General features: G+C 41.4%; 1 protein-coding gene across 6 annotated transcripts in view; it reads left to right on the top strand.

Moving 5' to 3' along the window:
- The window catches only part of tln2b (talin 2b), a 105,606-nt gene extending 81,701 nt beyond the window's left edge, over window positions 1-23,905 (top strand). For 2 of the 6 annotated variants that reach the window (XM_037767605.1, XM_037767603.1), the window contains exons 39-57: window positions 88-258; window positions 1,290-1,436; window positions 3,454-3,555; window positions 3,685-3,804; window positions 4,489-4,635; window positions 6,272-6,438; window positions 7,152-7,335; window positions 7,762-7,887; window positions 10,353-10,469; window positions 11,542-11,727; window positions 12,149-12,256; window positions 14,049-14,154; window positions 14,921-14,926; window positions 16,089-16,213; window positions 20,115-20,240; window positions 20,339-20,401; window positions 20,477-20,659; window positions 20,739-20,864; window positions 22,925-23,905. In XM_037767605.1, coding sequence (XP_037623533.1) covers window positions 88-258; window positions 1,290-1,436; window positions 3,454-3,555; window positions 3,685-3,804; window positions 4,489-4,635; window positions 6,272-6,438; window positions 7,152-7,335; window positions 7,762-7,887; window positions 10,353-10,469; window positions 11,542-11,727; window positions 12,149-12,256; window positions 14,049-14,154; window positions 14,921-14,926; window positions 16,089-16,213; window positions 20,115-20,240; window positions 20,339-20,401; window positions 20,477-20,659; window positions 20,739-20,864; window positions 22,925-23,053 — 2,439 coding nt within the window. In that variant the 3' untranslated portion in view covers window positions 23,054-23,905. The remainder of the gene's footprint in view (window positions 1-87; window positions 259-1,289; window positions 1,437-3,453; window positions 3,556-3,684; window positions 3,805-4,488; window positions 4,636-6,271; window positions 6,439-7,151; window positions 7,336-7,761; window positions 7,888-10,352; window positions 10,470-11,541; window positions 11,728-12,148; window positions 12,257-14,048; window positions 14,155-14,920; window positions 14,927-16,088; window positions 16,214-20,114; window positions 20,241-20,338; window positions 20,402-20,476; window positions 20,660-20,738; window positions 20,865-22,924) is intronic. The other 4 variants (XM_037767601.1, XM_037767602.1, XM_037767606.1 and 1 more) reach the window with 2 other exon arrangements.
- The last annotated feature ends 1,793 nt before the right edge of the window (window positions 23,906-25,698 follow it).

The following is a 25,698-nucleotide window of genomic DNA, read 5'->3' as shown; positions in this document are numbered from 1 at the left end:
ATTTAGAAAGAAAAACCCATTCTGTCTGTTTTCTATCTTGTGATCCAATCCTTCCTCAGACGGCTCTCTTACACTCGTTTTTCCCAGGTGACCCAGCTGGCAAGTTACTTCGATCCGCTCATTGTGGCATCGGTGGGCCTGGCCTCTAAGCTGCACGACCACCAGCAGCAGATGAACATTCTGGACCAGACCAAGACCCTGTCTGAGTCGGCCCTGCAGATGCTCTATGCTGCCAAGGAAGGCGGGGGAAACCCAAAGGTACTAAGCAGTTCATGTAGCTACAGTGTGTTTAGCCTACCATGAAGGGTCAACTGAGATATTAAGCAACGGAGTCCAAAGAGTTTGGTTCAGTTGACCAATCACAACAGAGCGAGCCAGCTGACCAATCAGAACAGACTGGGCTTTTCGGCCTGGGGGGGTGGGAATGTGGTTCTGCAGCAGTCGATTCAAATATTTAATCACGATTAATCGCATGATTGTCCAATGTTGATTGCATTAATTGCAAATGAATCGCGTAATTTTTTATCTGTTCAAAATTTACCTTAAAGGGAGATTTATCAAGTATTTAATACTCTTATTAATATATGAGAGGACAAATATGCTTGCTTTATGCCAATGTATGTATATGTTTCTTATTGGGCAAACAATGACAAACATGGCAAACTCAAGCCCAACAGGCAACAACAGCTGTCAGTGTGTCAGTGTGCTGACTTGACTATAACTTGCCCCAAACTGCATGGAGGGTTATTTAGCCTCCATCGTGACAAGCTGGTATGACATGGTTGCCAATGAATTCCCTAGGTTTTTTAGTTTCATATGATGCTAGTATCTCTGCTCTAGCTTTAAAACTGAGCGTTAATGCGTTAAAGAAATTACTGGCGTTAAAACGAATGTGCGTTAAAGCGTTATTATCATGTTAACTTTGACAGCCCTAGTTAGAATTGATTTTAAGATTTTAGTTTTTTTTTTATGCACTTCTAATCCCATTTATATAATGACCCTGTGAGGAACTTCTGTTTGCCTATCTAGTATCTACCCCTGCCTACATTCTGATATTACTGTTGTCTCGCATGTTAACATTGTTACAATTTGAACTTGGAGTTTGAATTATTAGAAAATAAGGTAGAACAAGTCCTTAAAGCAGCAAGAATCCAGCCTGTTGAAGTGTCCTCTAGTGAGATGCTGCGTGCTGAAGGGACACTCTGGAGCTGTTGTCAAGCTGATAAATTTCCCTCTGGCTCGGCCAAGACAGTGTCACAGAGACGTTAATCAGCTGACTGTGTCCCCAGGCGTCCCACACCCACGATGCCATCTCTGAAGCAGCCCAGCTGATGAAGGAGGCCGTGGACGACATCATGGTGACTTTGAACGAGGCGGCCAGCGAAGGGGGCATGGTCGGGGGCATGGTGGAGTCCATCGCCGAGGCCATGGGCAGGGTGAGTACGGTTTTTGTTTGTTTTGATAGAGAATGCATGTATGTGTGATAATAACACCTCATGAGAAGTCTGCTCAGGTGGTTTTAAATGGATTTCAGGTTGACACTTACTCCCCATCTCATTTGTCTGAAGGCAAAATGAGCTTTCCTTCTAAGAGTAATTCCACGGTGAGTGTGTCCTTGTCAGTGACTCTCATTAGTCCAGTAGATGACAAGTTTTAAATCCACAGGCCCACTGGTGATGTTAGCCGTCACTCATCCTGCTGGGGGACATGTCACTGTGTCGACAGCACAGTTGATAATTGACAATGATCTGCTCGCGCTCACGCATATACACTTGGCTCAGATCTTATCCTTCATTTTTATTTTTCTATCTTTCTATCTATTTTTAATTTTACCCTCAGCTTAAACATAGGAGAGCAACCATCATTAAAACTCCATTAGCATATATAAAGTGGAACCATTTCACAAGAATGCATACATAAGAAAGGTTTATATGTTCTCACTAATGGCTTTTTAATTGTTAAGAAATTAAATATCAATTAACATGTTGTACTATAAAAAAGAAAAACTTGGGTTGCCAAATGGTGTGCATCCAATACTGGTATTAATAACGTAGCCCGATTTATCTTTGTAGCGGCCTCTTAAATTAACCACCCTAAGTTTGGATTATCCCCTACAATAATATACTCTCTAGATGAAGCCTACATAGCGTCAAGGTCAATTTATTAATGACTTACTAAAATTTGCAGTTGCAGACAAAAGTTTATTGTAATTTAGAAAATCCAAAACTCTTTCATCAACATCCATCAAGTTTGCCGTCATAATGTGCTAAACTGTACAACTGTACTAAGACTGATTCTTGATTTTGATACCGATATTGATATTTGAGAGTTCAAAAATCGGATAAGTTTAATGTATTTATTTATTTTTTCAACATAAATATGCATTTTGATAAGGATTTCTAAAATTTGGTTATCAAAGAATTGTGACCAAGATAGTTACTTTTTAGTTGAAAAATACAATTGTCAGTGCTCTCTGTTGGACAAACTGTATAATGTAGACACTGTTAATAAATCATATCTTTGGCATTTCTGAACTGCAATTTCTTGTTACTTGTCAGCCAACACACATGATAGATAGCTTTACGATAGCTAATATTGCACCATATATTGTTCCAACAGATTTAATGTTTTGGCTGTAGTTTGGTCTGTAGCCATCTTCCAAAAATTAGAGGGATCAAAAAGTCCATGCGAGGGGTCCAGTAGTAATACCTGCTGCATTGGAAGGTGATCAATCAATGTGATCCTTCACTTCTTTGTACGCTGATACAATCTAACAAAAGCTCCTCATATTTAACATTTTAATATCTTAATACGAATCCATAAAACATTCATAATAAATACAGAATGTAGAATAATATAATGCAGGAATTCACAGCTTCTTACTGAAGCTTTAACTAAGCTATTAGACCAGGCATTTAAAGGTGCAGTGTGTAGGATCTGACGTCATCTAGTGGTGAGGTTGCAGATTGCAACCAGCTGAAACTACAACCTTGTAGGAGAACTACAGTGGCCGACGCAAAAACGCAAACAGCTCTCTCTGGAGCCAGTGTTTGGTTTGTCCGTTGTAGGCTACTGTAGAGACATGGCGGATGGCTCTGTGAAGAGGACCTGCTCCCTATGTAGATATAAACAGCTCATTCTAAGGTAATGAAAACATAAGGATTCTTAGTTTCAGGTGATTTTACACTAAAGAAAACATACTTATTAATATTATATTCCATTGCTGCCAATAGATCATCCTAAATGCTACACACTGTTGAATGGTGGAATAGTTATTAACAATTAATAGCAAGGTTAATTAAAACCTCAAAATCCTTTATAGTATGTTTTATTGTAAAGTGGTACCAACCTAAATCAAAAGTCTCATACAGTAAATTGGAGTATATAGTGTAAAAACTCATAGGACAGCTATGTACTATGGATATATTCATACTAATGGGTTTTTGTTCACAGCTGGATGAAGGAACACCTCCTGAACCTGAGGGCTCGTTTGTGGACTACCAGACCACCATGGTGAAGTTCTCCAAGGCCATCGCTATCACTGCGCAGGAGATGGTAAGTTATTCATGCCTTACTCTGTGTGTTTTCCATTACATTTCCAATCTACAATGACAATATTTGTCAGTAGGACCAGAGAAACATTAATCTGCCGCTGCTGATGATGTGTGTTCTCTCTGTCGACAGATGACTAAGTCGGTAACCTGCCCTGAAGAGCTCGGCGGCCTTGCCTCTCAGGTGACGGTGGACTATGGGCAGCTAGCGCACCAAGGACGCCTCGCTGCAGCCACTGCAGAGCCAGAGGAGGTGAGAAGCCACGCTCTGTGTCCTATGGAGTACGTGGGGAAAATTACATATGAAAGATTTAACACATCGAGCCGTATATCTTTTTGCAATCCTGCCCCTGAAATGTCAGACTGAAATATCAGCTTACTGTAGTTCTGCATTTTACACCAAAAATGCTTTCGGCTGTATTCACTCACACACTGATCAGAGCAGATGTGTGCTGTTCTTTGAAATGACGCCCCTTCCTCAAGGCTGCTCCCGACTTTGTGAGATCAAACAGAAATATACCCCTCCTGAATCCATCGCTCTCAGCACCCACATAGTCTTTTTTTTTCTTAAAGCTTTTCTGTGTAGTCCAGAAGACAGCAATGTGTGGAAACATTGCACTAATAAGCACACAGATCTTATCAATATCTTGTATATAACAGGCTGCTAGAATCCCTGCTGGTTACCATAGCGACATTGTGTCTCTACAAGTCTAAAAGCCTGTAGTGATGCTCATAATGAAGTACCACCCACCCGTGAATCTCTGTCTGTAAATTAAAGGTGTAGTGCCAGCGTTCCCTCTCTGAGGGTGCTTGAAATCATTTTTCATCCACTCCGTTCGATAAGAGACATGCCAGTTTAGGATATGATCGTTATTGTGTAGCACAGTGACACAAATGAGAAGATGGATGTAAGTCAATGCCTGGTTATGCTTTACAGGTTGGATACCAGATAAAGACACGGGTGCAAGAGCTGGGCCACGGCTGCATCTACATGGTCCAGAAGGCTGGAGCCCTGCAGCTCAGCCCCACTGACAGCTTCTCCAAGAGGGAGCTCATCGAGTGTGCCCGCGCAGTCACCGAGAAGGTAAGCTTTGTGGATGGGAACTGGTGCGGCATCTTTAACTCCTGCAGTAGGAAGCTTTATATACATCTTGACTTTTTAAAGGAAGTCTATTTCTGCTGTCATAATTTGCCATCTCTGCTGTTAGAAGTTTGGAAGCAGCATTTGCATGTTTATTGAAATATTTTTCATGCATCTCGCAGTACAGTTGCTGTATATATATACCTATTTAAATAAAGTGATAGAGAACATATAGGTATGTGCTGTACTGCAGGATTTAAAAAGAAGCAGTTCAGGTGTGAATAATTGATTACTATACTGTAGCTGACAGGTATGCTTTGTATTTTAATTATTATTCATTAGGTGTTAGGAGAGGGAATCACCAGAGGCTCCACGATTCTATATTATCACGATACTTAAGACACGATACGATGTTATTGGGATTTAAAATATTTTGCGATAAGCTGAGTATTGCGGTAAGATATATTGCGATTTATTACCTTTTTTCAAATGCAAAATTATTCAGTTTTGTCAACATCTGTTTTATCTTTATATAGAGGCAGTTTTCACTCTGTTCATCTCAGAATTTTCATTCACATACTGTATCTTGAGGTCAGAGGTCAAGGGTCCCCTTTGAAAATGACCACGTTTTTCCTCGCCAAAATTGAGCGCAACTTTGGAGCATTATTTAGCCTCCTTCCCAACAAACTAACATGACATGGTTGGTACCAATCGATTCTTTAGCTGTAAGACTGACCCCGCTACAACCTCTGAAAGACAGAATAGCGGCCGGGTCCACCGGCAGGCCGTCGGATTGTTAAGACGTTAATCGTTTATATAGTAAAAGATCGATACTTGACATCCATGTATTGATAAACTATTGCCAAATATATCACAGTACTTTGCTGTATCGTGTTTTTCCCTCACCCCTGTTACAGTAGTTATTATTAAGGTTCAGCTTTAGCCTTAATGTTGAACTAGTATAGAGTCAGAATAAGAATATAAGGTTAATGTGTGTTACTATAGGTAGTAATAACTTGTTCTTTACTGTATTATTGTACCAGTCATGCAGGTCATGAGAGCTTGCTCTCCTGATCACCCTCATACTGTGCAGGTAATGATAATACTAATGTCTCCCCGCTGCGACCCTGGCAGCCGCTAGCCACGCTGCTCACACATTAGCATTCCTTTCCACTCCGAGGCTATGATTTGATTCAGGGCTCATACCAAACTTGAATAATTTGCGGTCTCACGTTTGCTGATACGTGAAGCCTGTGCCTCGTTGAAATGTACCTCTCAGGGCTTTCCATTTGTTTAGGAGGGATGGGCAGACGGCAGTCTTCAAGGGAGATGCGTGATTTGCAGAGTCAGCCTCATTGGCTTAATGTGATTGTGCAGCAGACTCTGATTTGATGCATGTTTAACCCTGCTGTCTCCCAGCTCATCCAGATCTTTCACTCTAAACATTTACAACCTCACTCACCTGATTTATAAAGGCTCCGTCAACATCCTACAGAGAGCAAAAGCTGCTGGTTAATCATTAAAAATATGCACGGCTGACAGAAACTAGGGTTATTTTTAGCTGTTTTTTTACACCTCTGAAAACAGCATGTTTGAAGGACCTCTCTGCATATCTAATGCTATTCTTCACATGTTCTAGGTGTCCTTGGTGCTGTCAGCACTGCAGGCGGGGAACAAAGGCACCCAGGCCTGTATCACGGCAGCCAGCGCTGTTTCTGGCATCATCGCTGACCTGGACACCACCATCATGTTCGCCTCGGCTGGAACACTCAGCCCTGAGAATGAAGAGTCCTTTGCTGACCACAGGTGCAATGACCTTGACCAAGACATGATGTGAAACCTCAGAACATGGGGGTTGCAGGTCTATTGCTGCCTCGATCGGTTGGTTTATTTGTGCTATTGTGTGACTTTGGTGAATCCGAACTAACCAAAGCGCGAGGTAGATTACAGTTTTTTTCAATGGAGTCTGGTTGCTTTGGCGAGAGCATAGATAAAAGCTTCAGCTCCTCATTGGAAACATAGACTGTATAGCTGTCTCACAGCAAGGTAAACCGGCGAAAATATTCTAAATATAGCGTACACTTAAACTGATAATACATAGTACATTGCTTTGTTTCTGTGCGGTAACTCCTGTCTGTTTCTCCCAACTGGGGGCATGACGACTTTCATCTACTGTAGGTAATACACTGACTATGGATACCTCATACAACCCCACTTCAAAACACCTGAACTATCCCTTAAACGTGTGCTATGAGTTAACTTACTAAGATGACAGTTGTTTTTACACTGCGACATCAGAGCTCCCTTTTTCTTTTGATGACTCACTCAGGAGAAGTGCGGTTTGCCAATAAATCTCAATATTCAGATGCATTTCACATAAGGAATGTAAATTGAAAATTGTCCTTACTAAACACACATTCTGTCAGAAAAGCAACAGCTTCCTTTCATATTGCCGGTGTTTGCTTGTGTGTGTGACTGTGGAGCAGATTGTGACACAATGTGTCCAATGCGTCCCTCAGGGAGAGCATCTTGAAGACAGCCAAGGCGCTAGTGGAGGACACCAAGCTGCTGGTTGCTGGAGCCGCATCCAGCCAGGAGAAACTGGCCCAGGCTGCCCAGTCCTCAGCCAAGACCATCACTCAGCTCACTGAGGTGGTCAAACTGGGAGCAACCAGCATGGGCTCTGAGGATCCCGAGACACAGGTGATGAAAACACATTTTACACTAAAGATTGTGTAATACAAACACAGATGTTTCAGCCATATGTAGTCACAGTCGTACGCTGTTATTTTCTAGCAAAGCTCTGTTATTACTTTTTAATTCAGCTGCACAGAGCTGTAACCATCTATTATAACCCATTATCATGATAATATTCTGTAATATTAGTCATCTAAAATGAATGTCTTCTATCTTTCTGTACACCCAGCATCTGTGTAATTGCAGTTTCATCTGATACACATTGTGCCTCCTCTGTGTGTACGCCTCTATCTCTGCCCTTCACTAAGTCTGAAGTATCATGACTAGGTGGGAGTGATAAGGGCTGCAGTGTTAAATCCTCTCCCCAGGGTGTTACTGATAAACCTATACTCTGACCATTGTGCCGTATTGATTCCAGCTCTATCTCCTCAGGTGGTTCTGATAAACGCGGTGCGGGATGTGGCCAAGGCTCTGGCCGAGCTCATCGGTGCCACCAAATGTGCCGCGGGCAAGCCAGCCGACGACCCGTCCATGTATCAGCTGAAGAGTGCCGCCAAGGTAAAGGAATACACCATGCCTGTCATATCTAGTTTAGCTGTGTATTGATTTCAGCTACGCGAGTCTCCAATTTATTATTCCGCTTCTGCTTCCTCACTGAGAGGACACTGCTTGTAGATATGCATTCTACAAATTTTCTCTTTGTATTATTGCTATGTTTGGTTTGACATATCTGGTAGCACATGAGGCTTTTTGTAAAGAATGATATGACAGTCCTTATCAGGGTTTGCAAGATATTTGCTTTTTCTGTCATATCTGTATGTGGGACCAGACCCATCACTAAGATGTACATTGTGTGCATGCATTTGTGTGTGTGAGAGAGAGGGTTAGTATGCTTTATCTGTAACCACAGGACTCCCTCTATTGTGACTGTTGAGACTAGAGTAGTTTTTGAATCAGCTTGTCTGTCAAGACCTGATCTAAGTGAAGCTTCAAGTAAAGCTCATGTCAAGTCAGTTTTATTATTCATATAGCTCAAAAACACGAGTTTGTGCTTTACAATCTGTACAAGACACCCTCTGTTATTAGTAGAGCTGTCCTCGCACCAAAGAAATTCTTAGTCTAACTCTGTAAAACTGAGTTTCTCCACAAAGAATCACACAAAAGCACCACTTTAAATCTTGTGTTAACCAGAGATGTGCTCATAAGTTTCTTGGAAATAAGTCATTCAGCATGAAAAAAGCATGAAAAATGACTGATCAACTAAAGAAATCTTAGTCGACTGAGACCAAATTGAACGTTTAGTCGACTAATCGACTGAGAGGGGGCAGCCCTAATTATTAAATCTCACATAAAATACTTCAAAGTAGGGCTGTCAAAGTTAATCTATATAATAACACATTAACGCAAATTCGTTTTACCACCACTAATTTCTTTAACGTAACTTGTGATTTTTAGCTTGTCGCGAAGGAGGCTAAATAACGCTCCTAACTTGCGCTACATTTTGGTGAGGGAAAAACTGGCATGGCCATTTTCAAAGGGGTCCCTTGACCTCTGACCTCAAGATATGTGAATGAAAATGGGTTCTAAGGGTACCCACGAGTCTCCCCTTTACAGACATGCCCACTTTATGATAATCACATGCAGTTTGTGGCAAGTCATAGTCAAGTCAGCACACTGACACACTGACAGCTGTTGTTGCCTGTTGGGCTGCAGTTTGCCACCTTATGATTTGAGCATATTTTTTATGCTAAATGCAGTACCTGTTTTGTGTTGTTAATTGATTTCCAATAATAAATATATACATACCTTTGCATAAAGCAAGCATATTTGCCCACTCCCATGTTGATAAGAGTATTAAATACTTAATAATTCTCCCTTTAAGGTACATTCTGAACAGATACAAAATGTGTGATTAATTTAACCATGGACAATCATGCAATTCAATATTTTAATTGATTGACAGCCCTAATTATAACGTGAAACAAATGGGTGAAACCTCCAAACAAAAGAAACATACAGAAGAAGAACATACAGACATGCAGTAGGTGGCGTATGTACAGAGTAGACAGAAATAGCAGTCGTAGAATTACATCAACACAACATGAAATCAATATAAAAGTTATAATATGAGGTGTAATATACACTAAAGCAAATGCAGTATAATATAAAGTAAAAATTAAGTTTTAGAGTTTCAGGCAAAATGTACGTTTATCTTTGGTTCTTATGGGGACTGAATCAGAGACAAGATGTTGAGCAACTTCCAGGTGCCGCCGAGGGCTGGGAGAATCTGGACGATACATACACAAGTTGTCATTTTACTCTCAATCGTCATGACGACTGTCACACTGCTGAAGAATAAAAACTGGACATAAGACCGTTTGCATCTAACTTCAGTGCTGCTGCGTTCATTTGAATAGAGAGTGTCAGAGACTCAGATACCTCTGAAACAAAGATCTCCTAGTCTTCTCCTCATTTTATGTATTTATTGTTCTCACAACTATCATCCCAGGCACAGCTTGTAACTCTAACTGTTGCGTGGGGTTTCTTATGTTTTCTCATCTAAATGGAATTAGGGCCACCCATGGACCTAGTTATGTTGACAGATTGTTTCTGTTCCTCCAACATATGGTGACCTCCAAATGGGACCCCTCTCAAACTCCTGCCGATCATGTTGCTCGAATTCCTAACCTAATAATGTAAACTTTGCTGAATGACAGAGCAGAATGTGTCACCATGAATAAAACTTGATTTTCTTCCATCCTAGGTGTCAGTGCATATACTGTAGTACAAGCAGTAAATCATCCACTTTTAATTTGAAATACATCCCTCATTCTTTCATCAGCAGCTGATGTCTTTCATTTTCATTAGAGAAGCACCTTCAACACATGTAACCATTATTCACTGTAATGGAATCAGTGAAGGAGGAGGCTGAAATAATTGTGTAATGTTTTACAGCTGAGGAGAAAGAGCTCCACCTCCTGGTCTAACTCTAAGCCTCATCTTGCCTCCCTTTTATTTGACAGGTCATGGTGACCAACGTGACGTCTCTTCTAAAAACAGTGAAGGCAGTGGAGGATGAAGCAACTCGCGGGACGAGGGCACTGGAGGCCACCATTGAGTGCATCAAGCAGGAGCTGACAGTAAGAGGCCCAACCTCTTCTCTGTGGTCTTTTGAGAGTCAACCGATGCGACACGGCCTCTTTGCAAAGCTGGCTCAAAGAGGGTCAGGGATATCTATGTCTATTATTCTGAGCATAACAGGGGAGCTATTTGTTCTTTTTCCTTTATTATCTGTCCAGCTCCTTCCCTCTCAGCCCCTGCAGGTTTCTCACAGCTCTTATCAGCCTCTGGGTAACAAGCGCAGGCAGAGTGAGAAAGATGAAGATTTCAGGAGCTTGTATTTTTTGTAATTTACTGCTAATCCTTATCGGAGGACCCCCAGCCCGAGAGGAGGCTTTACCAAGAGCTTTCAGCCAAATTCAACACAGTCTACCTATTATACAGCTCAAGATGTCCTGTCCGCCTCACTTGTTTACATGTGCACTTCCTAATTTCTTCTCTTAAGGCCCAGACACACCAAACCGACACCAAAGAACTAGCGGCGACGAGGGCGACAATTGCGTCGCCTCACGTCGCCTGTATATTTGCCAAAAAGATGCACTCGAACACACCGCAAAGAATACAGCCAACGGCTGACTACCACATACGTTCTGCGCCTGTGCGAGAGGAAATTACTCTCCACACCAGCAGGTAGCGTCAGTCTGTATTCGTCATTGAAAAAGGGAAACCTGAAGACCGAGAACTGCGGATATACAAGCCGTTGTTATGAATGAATGGACCAAAGCAGCGTTTGCCGACCGTTTTCACACCTCTCTCACTCACCACTTAGCTTCATTCCAGATGGCCGTGTCGTTGTGAAAATATCCGTGTATTTGAATGATCCGATGAGATGAAGATGAAAAATGATCTGTGTGCGAGCTTTACTTGTTTGCTTGCTTTCCTCACTTCCGTTTCTCTTCTCGTGCACTGATTCGTTTAAGTTGAACAGCCAATCAGAGGGATTTCTCTCACCGACGGGCTCCGCAGTTTCAACATGCTGAATCAGCCTGGTGTGTCAGGGCCTTTAGAATATTCCCATGTATATTAACATCCCTGAGCCCCTGTCATGCCTATAATCCAACTACCTGTGTCTATGGGTCTTCATCACGTCAGGTGTTCCAGTCCAAGGACGTCCCAGACAGGTCCACCACACCCGAGGAGTTCATCCGCATGACAAAGGGCATCACCATAGCAACGGCCAAGGCAGTAGCCGCAGGCAACTCTGCTCAGCAGGAGGACGTGATCGCCACTGCCAACCTGAGCCGCAAAGCCATCTCCGATATGCTGGCGACCTGCAAGGTGCTAATCCACACCGCCCTGCCAGAGCAGGCCTCACATAGACATCACGGGATGCCAGGGAACATGTGAGCTCGGCCTGCTGGGAGCAGATAGGACTGGAGAGTCTAGTCTGCTTTATGGCTGCTCCCGCTGGTCGTGACTCAGTCACTTTTCAAAGTCATGCAGCAGAGCATCGGGCAGGATGTCCTTCAGTGACTGTAGAGAAAAACCGAAGGAATACTGTACAATAGCATCGTAGGCTATGATTTTGAAATTAGTGAATAATTTGAGTTTTTATTAGCCATGATTGTGATTTGTGACTAGATAATCTACATATCAGAGACCTCACATGCACATTTTCACTTAAATCTTAACATTCAAACTTAATTTTTGTGTCCTCTTTTAAATACGCCATGCAACATTGTTTTCCCACCCCCTCCAGCAAGCAGCGTGCCATCCAGAAGTGGGCGAGGATTTGAGGAGCAAGGCCCTGCAGTACGGCTCTGAGTGCACAGCCGGATACATCAACCTTCTGGAGCAAGTCCTGCAGGTTAGAGTGAGACAGTCACATGTCTCATGAATAAAGCATGGAGGTGACTTGCATTTGTATGTGAATTTGTGTGTAGCAACAATGCGGAAGAGTGGATCCTGGTATTTACTATTACCAGTCACAGGTCTTATCTGCAGGATTAAATCCTCTGATGCTTGAAAATTCTTTCCTGACTTCCTGTCAGTCATGCTGGAGTTTACTGTAGCATCACTTCAACTAAAAGAATAAGGCTGCTGATATTCTAATGTGTTTCTTATTGTCAACAAATCCCACAAAAATACCAAAACCAACAACAAATTGATCCTTCAAACAAGTATTATCTGTGTAGCCAAAGCCTGATGTATGAACACTCTCTGAACACACCCACATTCTGTACACAGTCCTGGTGCTCTAAATGCTGAGGGGCAAGTCTTAAAACAGTCCCAAACAAATGCACTGTTCACTCCTCTTTGAGTAATGTTTACTCAAAATTTCATTGCCCAGCTGTCTTAGGAAATTACTCAGCCTTTTGTTGACCTGACGGAACAAATAGGCTTGGGGTTGAATGCCACAGTCAGGGGAAGGAAGTCTAATACGCTGTTAGTTTTGTTCTTTTCTTGAGGCTTGTTATCAATAAGAAAACTGTCGAATAATGTTGCCTCATCTCATGAATGATTACCAGTCTTCACCAATGAATGACAAAACTGAAGACTTGAAATTTGCATTATGCCCACATCACACATATGCCTGTAATCACAATCATCTTAGAAATGATATAAGATATAACATTTGTATATCTTATCCCACTGTGTACCCCTACAGAATATCAAGGTTATAATAGTTTAGAATTTTCAATTAGTTTTTATTTTATTTTAGTTTTGACTTTTTGATTTAATTTTTGCTTTATTTAGTTTTGTTAGTTATGTGTTTGCTAGTTTTTAAATTAGTTTCAGTTTTCATAAAGGTTTAGTTTTAGTTTTTATATATTTAGTTTTTGTTTTACAGTAGTTTTTTGTTTGTTTTTTCTCCTGGAATGTCAAATCCATTCAGTTTATGCGGTTCAATGTCACAAGAGTTGATGGAAATTTGGGTTGTCTCCATTTTTTTCGGTTGTGATATATTATAGCTAAAAAAAATAAAACTGAAATTAATTTACTTTCATTTTTATTTTATTTCTATGCATGTTTTTTTTTGTAACCTTGGCAATATCATGTCAGTATAGTTTCAGTTTTTCTTAAAGGATATGGTTTTTATTTAGTTTTGGTTGATACAAAAAAAATTTCACTTCTTATTTTTTTTTTTAGTTTCAGTTTTTGTTTACTGTAATAACCTTGCAGAGGATTTGATTTAATTTCTGAGCATATTGTTGCATAAATCTGCATATTAATCAGCTAAACTTATTTTCATTAAATTCCTTAGTTCAAAACATTCCCCATGCGTCATGTCAAGACAAGTGTATTTCCAGGGCAACAGTTGTTAATTGATGAACTTAATTAATTATCCCACTTACATAATTAGTTTAGAGTACATCGTGTTGATTCTGGCAGGACATTAGCCACTAAAAGTACCTTGTGTTGTAATTTGTGGTCCTGTATAAAGAGTGTGCTGTCGCTACATTGCCAAGTCCATTATTAGCTTTGCCAAGTTCTTTTTTGTTGAAAAGTTACAGAACAGATATAAATGATTTTCACTGGCAGCCATGCGGATGTTAGAAGTAGAGTTGCACTCTCGTTCATCTTTACATCACATTTACTCGTGCCTCTTCTCTTGTCCGTGTGTCTGTGTGCGTGTTGGTGGGCTCTTGTATTCTCAGGTGCTGCACAGGCCCGTCCCCGAGCAGAAGCAGCAGCTGGCCTTACACTCCAAGCATGTGGCGGCGTGTGTGACGGAGCTCGTCCAGGCAGCTGAGGCCATGAAAGGTGAGGCCACACACACTCTGTCACACACTCTTACACAACGCTCCCAAACAAAAGACAACCTTTAGTTACCGGTGACCCCATTCTGACTGCTTATACAGACCAATGGGCTCATGAAAGCTATGTATGTTTAGTATTCCAAGTGTTTATAGTGACTTATAAAACATTACGGTGTTATTTTATTAGGAGACAGAAGCTTGTGTGCTGTCCAAAAATTGTTGGCAGCAGATTTAGATTATAAATTGACTGTGAGACATTATAGCCACCGCAGTGTAAAACTGGGAACGCTGAAATTGCAAAAATACAGTCAGTTTGAAGCAAAAGGATTTCCATGAGGAGAGGAGCCAACTCAATTTCATAAAAAAAAAAAAACATGACAGGATTGTGGAGATGTTAGAGATTAGTCAAAGGAGTCCTAATCCCCTTGTGCATGAATGATATTACGGTGTTATTGAGTCAAGCCACCAAACCTGTCTGAATCCGTAATAAAGATAGGTCATGAAAATCACTTCAGAATATTGAAATCGCACCGTAGAGTGACTGCCGTGCAAATTGCTCCAAATTAAGCTCTGTAGGTTGGTTATGACAGCGAGTGTTTCCTATAGAAGCTGCCCCGCTGCATCTGACAGCAGTAATAGATTGTGTTTGGATGAGAATTAGATTTCAGCGTATAGCCCGAGACCCAGCGGGGCTATCCACTTCACCTCTCTAATGCCCCATGTGCTCTCTCCCTCTCTCTCCCCCTCCCTATCTTCCCTCGCTGCCTCAGATGGAGGTAAGTGAGATATGGTGTGTTTTGTTCCTCCGGATCACCTTTCATAGAGTCAGAAGGGGGGTAGCGGAGTGGACGGCTTGGGGTGGGGTGGTGGGGGTGCAGAACAGATTTCCCCAGAGCTCAAACGTAATCTATGAAAACATCGCTCCATCTGCTTTACCAAGCTGTTCCCAAACAGCTCCGTTTTATGGGCACTTAAAAGCCTATAAAAAGACAATGATCCATCAAATGTGCATTTCTTCTAACTTTTAGTTTATCTTATTTAACTTTGAGGCATTACCGTCACACTGCAAACAATTCGTTGTGAGTGTGTAGAGCTCATGGGCTTTGCTGCAGCTGAAGAAGATGGAGATTTAGCATCTCTGTGAAGAGTAATTTTCACATAAAATAAAATGTTATCACTAGGGGTGTAACGATACATCGATCTTGATCAACATATTGACTCAATGCTTAACGATCATCTTTAAGATACGCCTTTATTTTGACCTTCACATGGCACGTCTGTGTCACCATTTCCATCCAAGCGCACCTCCTTCCTACAGAGCCAAGTAATAAAATTGTCAAATCATAATTTAGCTGTTTTTTGTGAGTTGATATAAATGTAACCGATTGTGTTAAATGGTCATATAATATTGTCTCGTATCGATCACAGGCCCTTGAATTGAATCAAATTAAAATCGTATCATGGCAGACTTTGTGATATTGTCGATTATTACACAGCTTTGTTGAATACTCATTTCTGATTGGTCAATCACGGCGTTCTACGGTCTGTTATTTCTTTATAGCAGAGCGTTGCTATGTATAACAGACCGTTGCTATGGGCGCAGTTCTGATCTCGGACTCTGAAGGACCGTTTTTGTGTCAAATTATTGATTTCTTAAGTAAGTAGCCGTGTAATAAGTGGGATAATGTACAGCTAGCAGGTCATTGTTGTGAAATAAACCATTTCAGGGTCCATCGCCACATTGCCCTGTCATGGTTTATTTCACAACAATAACCGGCTCGCTGTACATTATCCCTTACATATTGTATTGTTGTCCAAAGACTCAATATAATATCATAATGTGATGAAACTTGTGATTTACACCCCTAGTTATCACCAGAATTATTGCACCGGTGTTTACTTTGTGATAACCTACGTCTATGTGTTGGTCCCTTTCAGGCTCAGAGTGCGTGGACCCCGAGGACCCCACTGTCATCGCCGAGACCGAGCTCCTCGGAGCAGCAGCGTCCATTGAAGCTGCAGCCAAGAAACTAGAGCAGCTGAAACCCAGAGCCAAGCCCAAGGTATAAGTGCCCCCTCTCAATCCTTCCCACCCACACAAACCCACGCGCAGCCTTTCTGCCATTAATCAGCAGGGAGACGATGTGGGCCGAACGTAGGAAAAAGGTGACACTGACTTTGATGTGGAGTCATCTTTTTTCAGTGACTGAGCTGCTATCTCGATGTCATTAACGGAGAAAAAGCGTTTCTTCCTCACACATACCGTGTTGACTCAGACAGCTGGTCCGGTGAGCTAACATATGATGCTCGGAAAACTTTCTTCAAAGGCACTTTCGGACATTATTTTGAGTTGGGTTGCCAGGAGACGCAATTACACTGCTGGGTGCTCGAGCTTATGTTGGAAAGAGTTCAAATGTGTGATGAACTGTTGTGACCCTTTCCGAAAGAGAGGGCCTCTGTCTTATTGAACTTATTTGCTTTTGTTTTATTGCGGTGTTCCTCATTTCTAAACTAAACTGAGGGAGGTTTTTTCAGCCTGTTATTCATCTCCCCCACCCCACCCCACACACACACACACACACCGTGGTGTTGCCTAAGCAACTTTACCACATAATAGGCAAAAAAATGGGAGATGGTAGTCATAGTGCTTTTGGGAAGTGAAATGACTTTTCTGTTGTGTTTGTGGTGTGCTACTGCATGATTGTGTTGTTTGTTTTTCTGTCTCTGGAGACTGGATAGTTGGATCTGAGTCCTTTTCCTCCTGTGCCTGTAGTGCTTTCCCCCTTTTCTATACCTCCTCTTGTACACACAGTGATCGTCAGTTCACCCCTCGGCCTGTATGATATAAATGAAAATATATTTAGGTTACCCCACTTTAAATAAAGCCCACATAATGCTCTGTCTCATACTGTAATTCCACAGCTACAGACTGCATTTATGAGAACCTTTGTGTTTATGAAAGGGGATTAGTGAGCGAAAGGCTTTACCTCTTTTCAGACGTCAGTGTCTCCCTCTAGTGATCTAATAGGAAACAAGCTTTACCAAATAGCATTTAACGGGGGGTAGTACCACTGAATCCTACTATGTTTATTCCCTCATGTGAGGACAGTTCAATTGTTATTCATGAACATGCCTTACTATCGCCTATTGTATATTCAGAAACTACCTAAAATATTTCTCCATCCATAATCTGTGTTCATATTCTGTTCACACATGATTATTGCTCAGAGCGATTATTCATTCCTGCCTGAAAGCAAGTATTGTAGTCCACAAAGTAGTCTGAAACGTTTCAGAGCACCATATATGATCTTTTTGAAATTATGATAATGTTCTACCCTTAGTTTTTTTTTTATTCTTAGAGGCATTAAAGGGATAGTTCGGGTGTTTTGAAGTGGGGTTGTATGAGGTATTATCCATAGTTAGTGTATTACCTACAGTACAGTAGATTACGGTCGGCACGCCCCCAGTTTAGAGGAACCAACAGGAGTCAAAAATCAATTAGTTTAAGTGTACGCTACATTTGGATCATTTTCACTGCTTTACCTTGCTGTCAGACAGCCATTTCTTGCGGGGAACTGAAGCCATTACATCCATCTATGCTCTTACCAAAGCCACCAGACTCCATTGAAAAAAACTGTAATTTTACTTCACAGAACACAGGGGCTGCTGGTCTACCGCTGCCTCAATGGGTTAGTTTGTTTGTGTTATTGTGTGACCTTGGTGAATCCGAACTAACCAAAGTAACACAATAGCACAAACAAACTAACCGATCGAGGCAGCGGTAGACCAGCAGCCCCCGTGTTTTGCGAGGTAAAATTACAGTTTTTCTCAATGGAGTCTGGTTGCTTTGGCAAGAGCATAGATAGCAGCTTCAGTTTCCTATCAGAAACATAGACTGTATAGCTGTCAGGCTAAACTGGTTGAAATATTCTAAATATAGTGTACACTTGGGGGTGGGCCTTTCTTTTAGGTGGCTAAAATACATTTTGCTGCTGCCCCCCGTCCACAACACCCCACTTCAAAACACCCGAACTATCCCTTTAAGTCTTTAAAATAGCCCATCTGAAACAGGTGTTATTTGTCTGAGACAGCTGGGATTCTCCTTCGTCCTCCTCTTTACTCCCTCTCTTCTGTGCTCCTTCTTCGTCCCTCCCGCCCTATAAGGAGGGAGAGCTCCTCTGCTCCCAGCATGCTCCCTTTCCCCTGCCTCCCCCTCCCTCCTTCCCTCTCTGAGCCGTTGTAGACCTGGAAGCCTTCTCTGCAGGGCTCTGTCTGATATGTTTGATATATTAGGTTGTTATTCAGTCCAACTATATATCAAACATATTCCTACAGTGTCCCGCCCTGTCTCCAGCCACGTGTGCCTTATGTGTTTATGGAGCTCTGTGGTCAATCACATGCTGTTGACTGCTGAGGCTGTTAACGGTCTCTGGACTGATGCACTGGGATCTTCATAATGGTGTTTAGTTCAGGTTTGGGAAATGGGACGTCATGTTGTGCTTTTTGTGAAAGATAAAATCGAACATTATACTCGAGGTAGTAGCTTGAGAACACAGAGGTCATGCACTCAGTAAGTTGTGAGTTTTAGGAAGCTGGAGGGGGTTACATGCTACAATAAAAATTTAATACTTGGTGGGTATTTTATAGGCTCCTTTTTATGTTCTCTGTATGCAAATTCTACCTCTGTTAGGCCTATTAATAAATAATATAAAATATTCAATATTTCCCCACCAGAAGTTTATTCCTGGCAGTGTACTGTAGTGTTTAGGGTGTGTTTGAAACAGCACTAAGAGCAGGTATTCTCATCCTCTTGTAACTTAAGGCCCACGTCTGGTTGTTAAAAAAATTCCGAGGACCACCTTCCCAAATAAATGAGAAAAAAAAGCCATAAAATGACCAAAATAAATATTCTGCTTACCCTCAACCATCACTGCCTGCCATTATGAATCTATATTTAATGTATTCAATCATTTCCCCACCACATGCTTTGGAGCTTTTACTGGTGCAAGGTCGCCTCCAATGTCACTTTTTATTCCTCCTACACAGGTATTATGTTTTTGGTTTGACCGCCCGTACCAACGCGATATCTCATTTCTTATAAATTTGACATAAAAACGTCCAGTTGAACTCAAGGATGAACTGATTAGAATTTGGCGGTCAAAGGTCAAGGTAACTGTGACCTCATGTCCATCCCATTCTTGTAAAAGCAATATCTCAGGGACGCCTGGAGGGAATTGTATTACATCTGGCACAAATATCCACCTGGACTCAAAGATAAACTGATCACAAATCACATTTTTGGCCATAAATCAAGAAAGTATATGCTAATTATGATCATTTCACATGAATGTCTAATAGGATAAAATGATAAAGTGATGACATTTCGGACGGACATGCATGTAAACTGCAACTTGACTGGTTGGCAGAGGCATACAACCGCGAGGCGATAATTCTAGTTCATTTCAAAAATCCATTTTGCGTCACTGCATCCGAGGGAACTTTAGCTATCTAACAGTTGCAAAACACGTTTGTCTCTAACGCGAAGCTACCTGATAATGTGTCGTGATTGGCGTGGTGATATAGAAACGTAACTGGTGATTGTAATTATGCTCTGTTTGAATTACCATGTTTTTTATTCATGTGAATTCTTGAGTACATTTAGATATAATAACTAGCTTTTAAAATTACCCATAAAATATATTTTTTTAATCTAATCTAACCATTTGGTAGTACCTCCGCAGCCCACTAAATGGAGCTCTGAGGCCCACCAGTGGGCCACGGCCCCGTGGTTGAGAATAGCTTATTCAGACCATCACGTTGGGGAGTCAAATTTACAAGGAATACAGTTGAACATTTATGACAAACTCCACGTACGGTAATAAAATTTGAATCTTTTTTCATGACTCATGATCTTGTAGGATATTATGGTAGTAAGTCTAAATTAATATGTGGTTTTACTTTCAGCAGGCGGATGAGACGCTGGATTTTGAGGAGCAGATCTTAGAAGCAGCAAAGTCCATCGCTGCAGCGACTAGCGCTCTTGTTAAATCTGCATCAGCAGCTCAGAGAGAACTGGTGGCTCAAGGCAAGGTCAGTCAACGCACCTACTCTGACATGCAAGATTCTGTACATTACTAATAATATAAAGCAACATACACATTATGTTTTTTACCCAATGTCAACCTCAGGTGGGATCCAATCTAGCCAATGCAGTGGATGACGGCCAGTGGTCGCAAGGTCTCATATCGGCCGTAAGTTCCCTTCAGCACCATTACAAATATAAACTTTTTTAATGTGACCCAGATTAAAACAATATCTCGTTGTAGGCACGTTTGGTAGCCGCGGCCACCAGTAGCCTGTGTGAGTCAGCCAACGCCTCAGTGCAGGGCCACGCCAGCGAGGAGAAGCTCATCTCTTCAGCCAAACAGGTCGCGGCCTCCACGGCTCAGCTGCTGGTGGCCTGCAAGGTGAAGGCTGACCAGGACTCTGAAGCTATGAGGAGACTACAGGTAACATAGTTTTAACTCGTCCATGGAAACTGTGTGCATATACAGATTATGTGCTAACTTTGAGATGATCTGTTTGAAGGTTGCCGGCAACGCCGTGAAGCGCGCGTCAGACAACCTGGTGAAGGCGGCTCAGAAAGCAGCATTTGACAAGAGTGAAGATGACAGCGTGGTGGTGAAGACCAAATTCGTTGGTGGCATAGCTCAGGTGAGACAAACTCCTGAAAAATGTTTATGCGAGACCTGGAGCATAAATCATTGCTATTGTGTGGTTTGCCCTTTTCACTGTGTTTTTGCACCTCTCGCTGATGTGCTAAAATGCCACAGTCGTTTCTCTGAAATCGTGATGAGTTGCTGTGATAAACAGCCCATCAGCCTCATTTCAAAGCTGTTTACCAGGTTTACCAGACAGCCACAGCTGCAAAACATCACACACATTTTGAAGACTTGAGAACTGGCTTCCTTTTCATCTTTGCGAATATTTTGAAAGTAATTGATGAGTGAGTGTCTCTTTTTCTAAACTCCAGGGTGCCACAGGAAGCTTTACTTTTTATCTCGATTGATTGAGTTCCAGTTTCAGTCGGTGGTGCACCCCAGCTGGGCGTCAGTGAGGCTCACTGTCTAATTGATGTCTGATCGTTGTCGCTCTGAGGGGAGCTTTGGACGACGACGTCTCTTTAACCACTTTAGACTGTGATTTAACCACTTTTTTGTTTTTTCAACATGATAACAGTATTATCCTTACTATTATTATTAATTTTTATTCTAAAATCAGTTTATAAAATATTTAAATTAGTTTGATGAACTTCCAGTGGTTGACAGCTAATGCAACAATATAGTACATGCAGTCCAAAAGTTGTCATGAAATTACCTTTTCAAGTTTTTGCTGTAGTGATTAAACTAGGGCTGTCACTCAATTAAAATATTTGATCGCATAATGGTCCATAGTTAATCATGATTAATTGCAATTTGCAAATGAATCGCACATTTTTTTATCTGTTCAAAATTTACCCTAAAGGGAGATTTGTCAAGTATTTAATACTCTTATCAACATGGTAGTGGACAAATATGCTTGCTTTATGTAAATGTATGTATTTATTTATTACTGGAAATCAATTAACAACACAAAACAATAACAAATATTGTCCACAAACACTCACAGGTACTGCATTAAGCATTAAAAATATGCTCAAATCATAACATGACAATCTCAAGCCCAACAGGCAACAACAGCTGTCAGTGTGTCAGTGTGCTGACTTGACTATGACTCGCCCCAAACTGCATGTGATTATCATAAAGTGGGCATGTCTGTAAAGGGGAGACTCGTGGGTACCCATAGAATCCATTTTCATTCACATATCTTGAGGTCAGAGGTCAAGGGACCCCTGTAAAAATGGCCATGCCAGTTTTTCCTCGCTAAAATTTAGTGTAAGTTTGGAGCGTTATTTAACCTCCTTCGCGACAAGCTAAAAATCACAAGTTACGTTAAAGAAATTAGTGGTGTTAAAACAAATTTGCGTTAATGCGTTATTATATAGATTAACAAGCTAGTATGACATGGTTGGTACCAATGGATTCCTTAGGTTTTTTGTAGTTTCATTTAGTGCCAGTATCTTCATCCTCCGGAAGACCGATTGCATTAATGCCTTAAAGAAAATAATCGCCCGTTATTATCAAGTTAACTTCGACAGCCGTAGTTTAAACGCTTCTTTCTTCATGCATCACAACCAATCTCTTCCACTTATAGACATTATAAGGACATTTTGGTTCATTTTAATATACCATGAGCCATACTTCGTCACTATAAGATACTGTTTCCTGTATTTTTATGTCTCCACGCTGGCGTGGCCGGATGCATTACGTTGTCGGTTTGTCTGTCCGTCCGATCCATTCTTGTAAACGAGATATCTCAGGAACGCCTTGAGGGAATTTCTTCAAATTTGGCACAATCGTCCATTTGGACTCAATGATGAACTGATTAGATTTTAGTGGTCAAAGGTCACTGTGACCTCACAAAACACATTTTTGGCCATAACTCAAGAATTCATATGCTAATTCTAACAATTTCACACAAATGTCTAAAAGGATAAAGTAATGAAGTGATGACAGTTTGGACAGACATGGATGTAAACTGCAACTTGGAGTTAACAGCCTGTGCGGTGTGAGCTACTGTGCAGCTATTGATTTTCCATATCAAGCTATCCACAGGAACGGGATTATGACGAATAGAAGGCACATTTCTCTGTCAGCTGTTCCCGTTCTCCTCAGATCATCGCGGCTCAGGAGGAGATGCTGAGGAAGGAGCGAGAGCTGGAAGAGGCTCGGAAGAAGCTGGCTCAGATCCGACAGCAGCAGTACAAGTTCCTGCCCAGCGAGCTGAGGGAGGATGAAGGCTGATTGGCAGACGGGGCCGTGAGCCGCGATGATGACACCCTCTTCTCATGGGGAGATGTTGCCGACGTACGATCGGCTGCTTTGCTCTCATATAACCGAGGAATATACAGCACTTGAAACAGGCCTGTTTGGTGAGAAAAACAAGTGCCTGTGCTCTGTAGTGTATTTGTGTGCGTGTATGTGCGTGTGTGTGTGACGTGTGTATGTATTTGTCAGTGAACGGCATTCAGAGGTCAATATGGAGGAGGTTGTTACAGTTGCCACTATAAGCAAGTCGACACAGTATGGTAAAGTTGTATGATAAACCTATCATTGCTTTGTGAGTGTTACTGCATCATGAGCATTACCGACTGTTACAATCACGATTCGAAGATGTTAACGAATGCAGAAATCCTCTATAATCACTGAATGTTCTATAATTGTTGAAGGTTTTAGAGCAAATAGAAATGAACTGATGATATCTCTGCAACTGTGCAGAACAAACCTAAGGGTCCATAGCTTGTATTCTAAATGTAAAAAACCTGAAGGGGGTTATAAAAAAGGCAGCAGGGGGATGCCTCATATCACCACTGGCTTGCATGCACCATAATGTCTATACATATCAACGAAGCTACTAACCAATAGAGTAGTATAGCGTGGAAAGGCACTTGTATTTTACTAATAAAAATGTGAATTTGGGGTTTGCTGTTAAACTAGCAAATCTTTAGAAATCAAGGATTAAACTATGTCGTCCCATAGACTGTATATAAAGATGGACGACATGACAGCTCCCTAAAAGTGAAACCAAAACATCTGGATCGCCCCCTGGTGGCTGGCTGCAGTATAGGTCTTAAATCCCGCCCCCTCCATAAAAAGTCAAAGTACATATCAAATACATTTTTCCCAAAGGTTTCTGTCATTGTAGGTAGTTCTTATCATGCTGATGTATGTTCAAGTGTTGATTTTCTGATAAGTTTGGTTTTAATTAGTTATTTAATTCTATAAAAAGGGGGTGAGACATCATGATTGACAGCTGTGAGTCTCTCGCTGACAAGCTGCGTCCGTGCTCGGCTCGCAATTGGTTCGGGCAGGTGACCTCGATACCGCGGCTCCATCGCCCGATCACCGCTGTGCAGACTCTGGCTCCAAATGACGTCAAAATCTCACGATGGCAGCTCCCGTATCCGAGATATTTTGTGGAAGTGGAGACGCGTTGTCCATCTTTATATACAGTCTATGTGTTGTCCAGCTTGACGCCAAACAACGAGGGGGTTCTGATTGGAGTAAATAAAAAAATAACAGGCCAACACTAGATATAAAGATATTTATTCTTGGCGGATTGTTTTCTTAAAGAGCAAACAGGTGTTATTCGGAGACTGTATGTGACCAAATATGTCATGCTGCTTGTACATCATGTCGTCAGTTCTTCCCTCACATACACGGAGCTGTGTAAGGAATCTATGTTTACATTATTTGTTCTCTCTTGTCGTCATGTTTTAGTTCCTCTCCCATTAACACTGGCCAGATTGTGTTCAGGTACCCACTGTACTGTACACACACTTACACACACAGATAGTTCTATTCTCCACCACTAGTCACTGCCCTGTCACGGTAAAGGCATTTTCACTTTAGACTGACTGTCTATAGCAATACATTACACTGAATATCCTGGCAAGGTAATAATAACGAGAGTCTGCGCTGTTATTGGTTGTAAGATTGGTTTTGTGCAATGATGTTTGGCTTTGGGCTCTTGAATGAAACGAGCATACGTTATGCACTGAAGTTGCTCATAAACATACGCACTGAAGAAGGCAATTCAAAGCTTCCATTAATATTAAATGTAGGACGTTCTCCTTACAAACTAGAAGGAAATAGCTTCAAACTCTGATTGAGGAAACTAATTCAATGCTTTTTTTCCCCTTTCTTTAGTATATTAATGTATAATATATTGGAAGCAGTTCATCTCCTCAGTCTGTCCATGCCAGTGTCTGGACTGCATTGTGTACTAGTGCCTTATGAGTCTGCCCTGCGAGCAGCTGAAGATCGGGCTAAGTGGGAGCCTGAGCCTTGTCCTCTCTGGATCAGAACATTATGCCAGTCTAATCCCCATCGGGGTCTTTATAAACTGTCACCTAGTCCTTTGCCATACAATACAATGCCTTGGCTGGTGGCCTACTTGCCTACAATATTATAATGCTGATATAAAAGGGCATCTGTGGATACCTTAGGATATAGAGACGATGTTGGGAGACTAACACTAGACTGCATTCCATGAGCATGTGGCAATTTATGTTTGAAGTTAAAAAAGAAAATGTTGAAATCATTATGCCAAGTCTCTCTTAAATGTTGGACTTAATTACTTCCTTGTTTCATTGTCTAACCACTATTAAAAAAAAATATGTTTTTATCAGTAAATGTAAGAATTACCCTGAAATATATTGTCTAACTGATTTGTCCGAGTATTAACGGAATTTAGGAACAGTTACTAGCTCTGTTATGAATAGGTGTTGTGCTTTCTTTAACAGACTGCATTATGATTTGATGCTGTATGTATTATATTTATCTGGTCACAAAAGTATTTTTTGTATTCACCAAAAAATAAAGAGTTTCAAACAACCAGTACCGTTAAGATTATTTTGTCCTTTTTCACAGTCAGTGAATGACTAACA

Source organism: Sebastes umbrosus, chromosome 4 (genome assembly GCF_015220745.1).
Source record: "Sebastes umbrosus isolate fSebUmb1 chromosome 4, fSebUmb1.pri, whole genome shotgun sequence".
Taxonomy (NCBI): domain Eukaryota; kingdom Metazoa; phylum Chordata; class Actinopteri; order Perciformes; family Sebastidae; genus Sebastes; species Sebastes umbrosus.
This window is presented reverse-complemented; position numbering and strand designations above follow the sequence as displayed.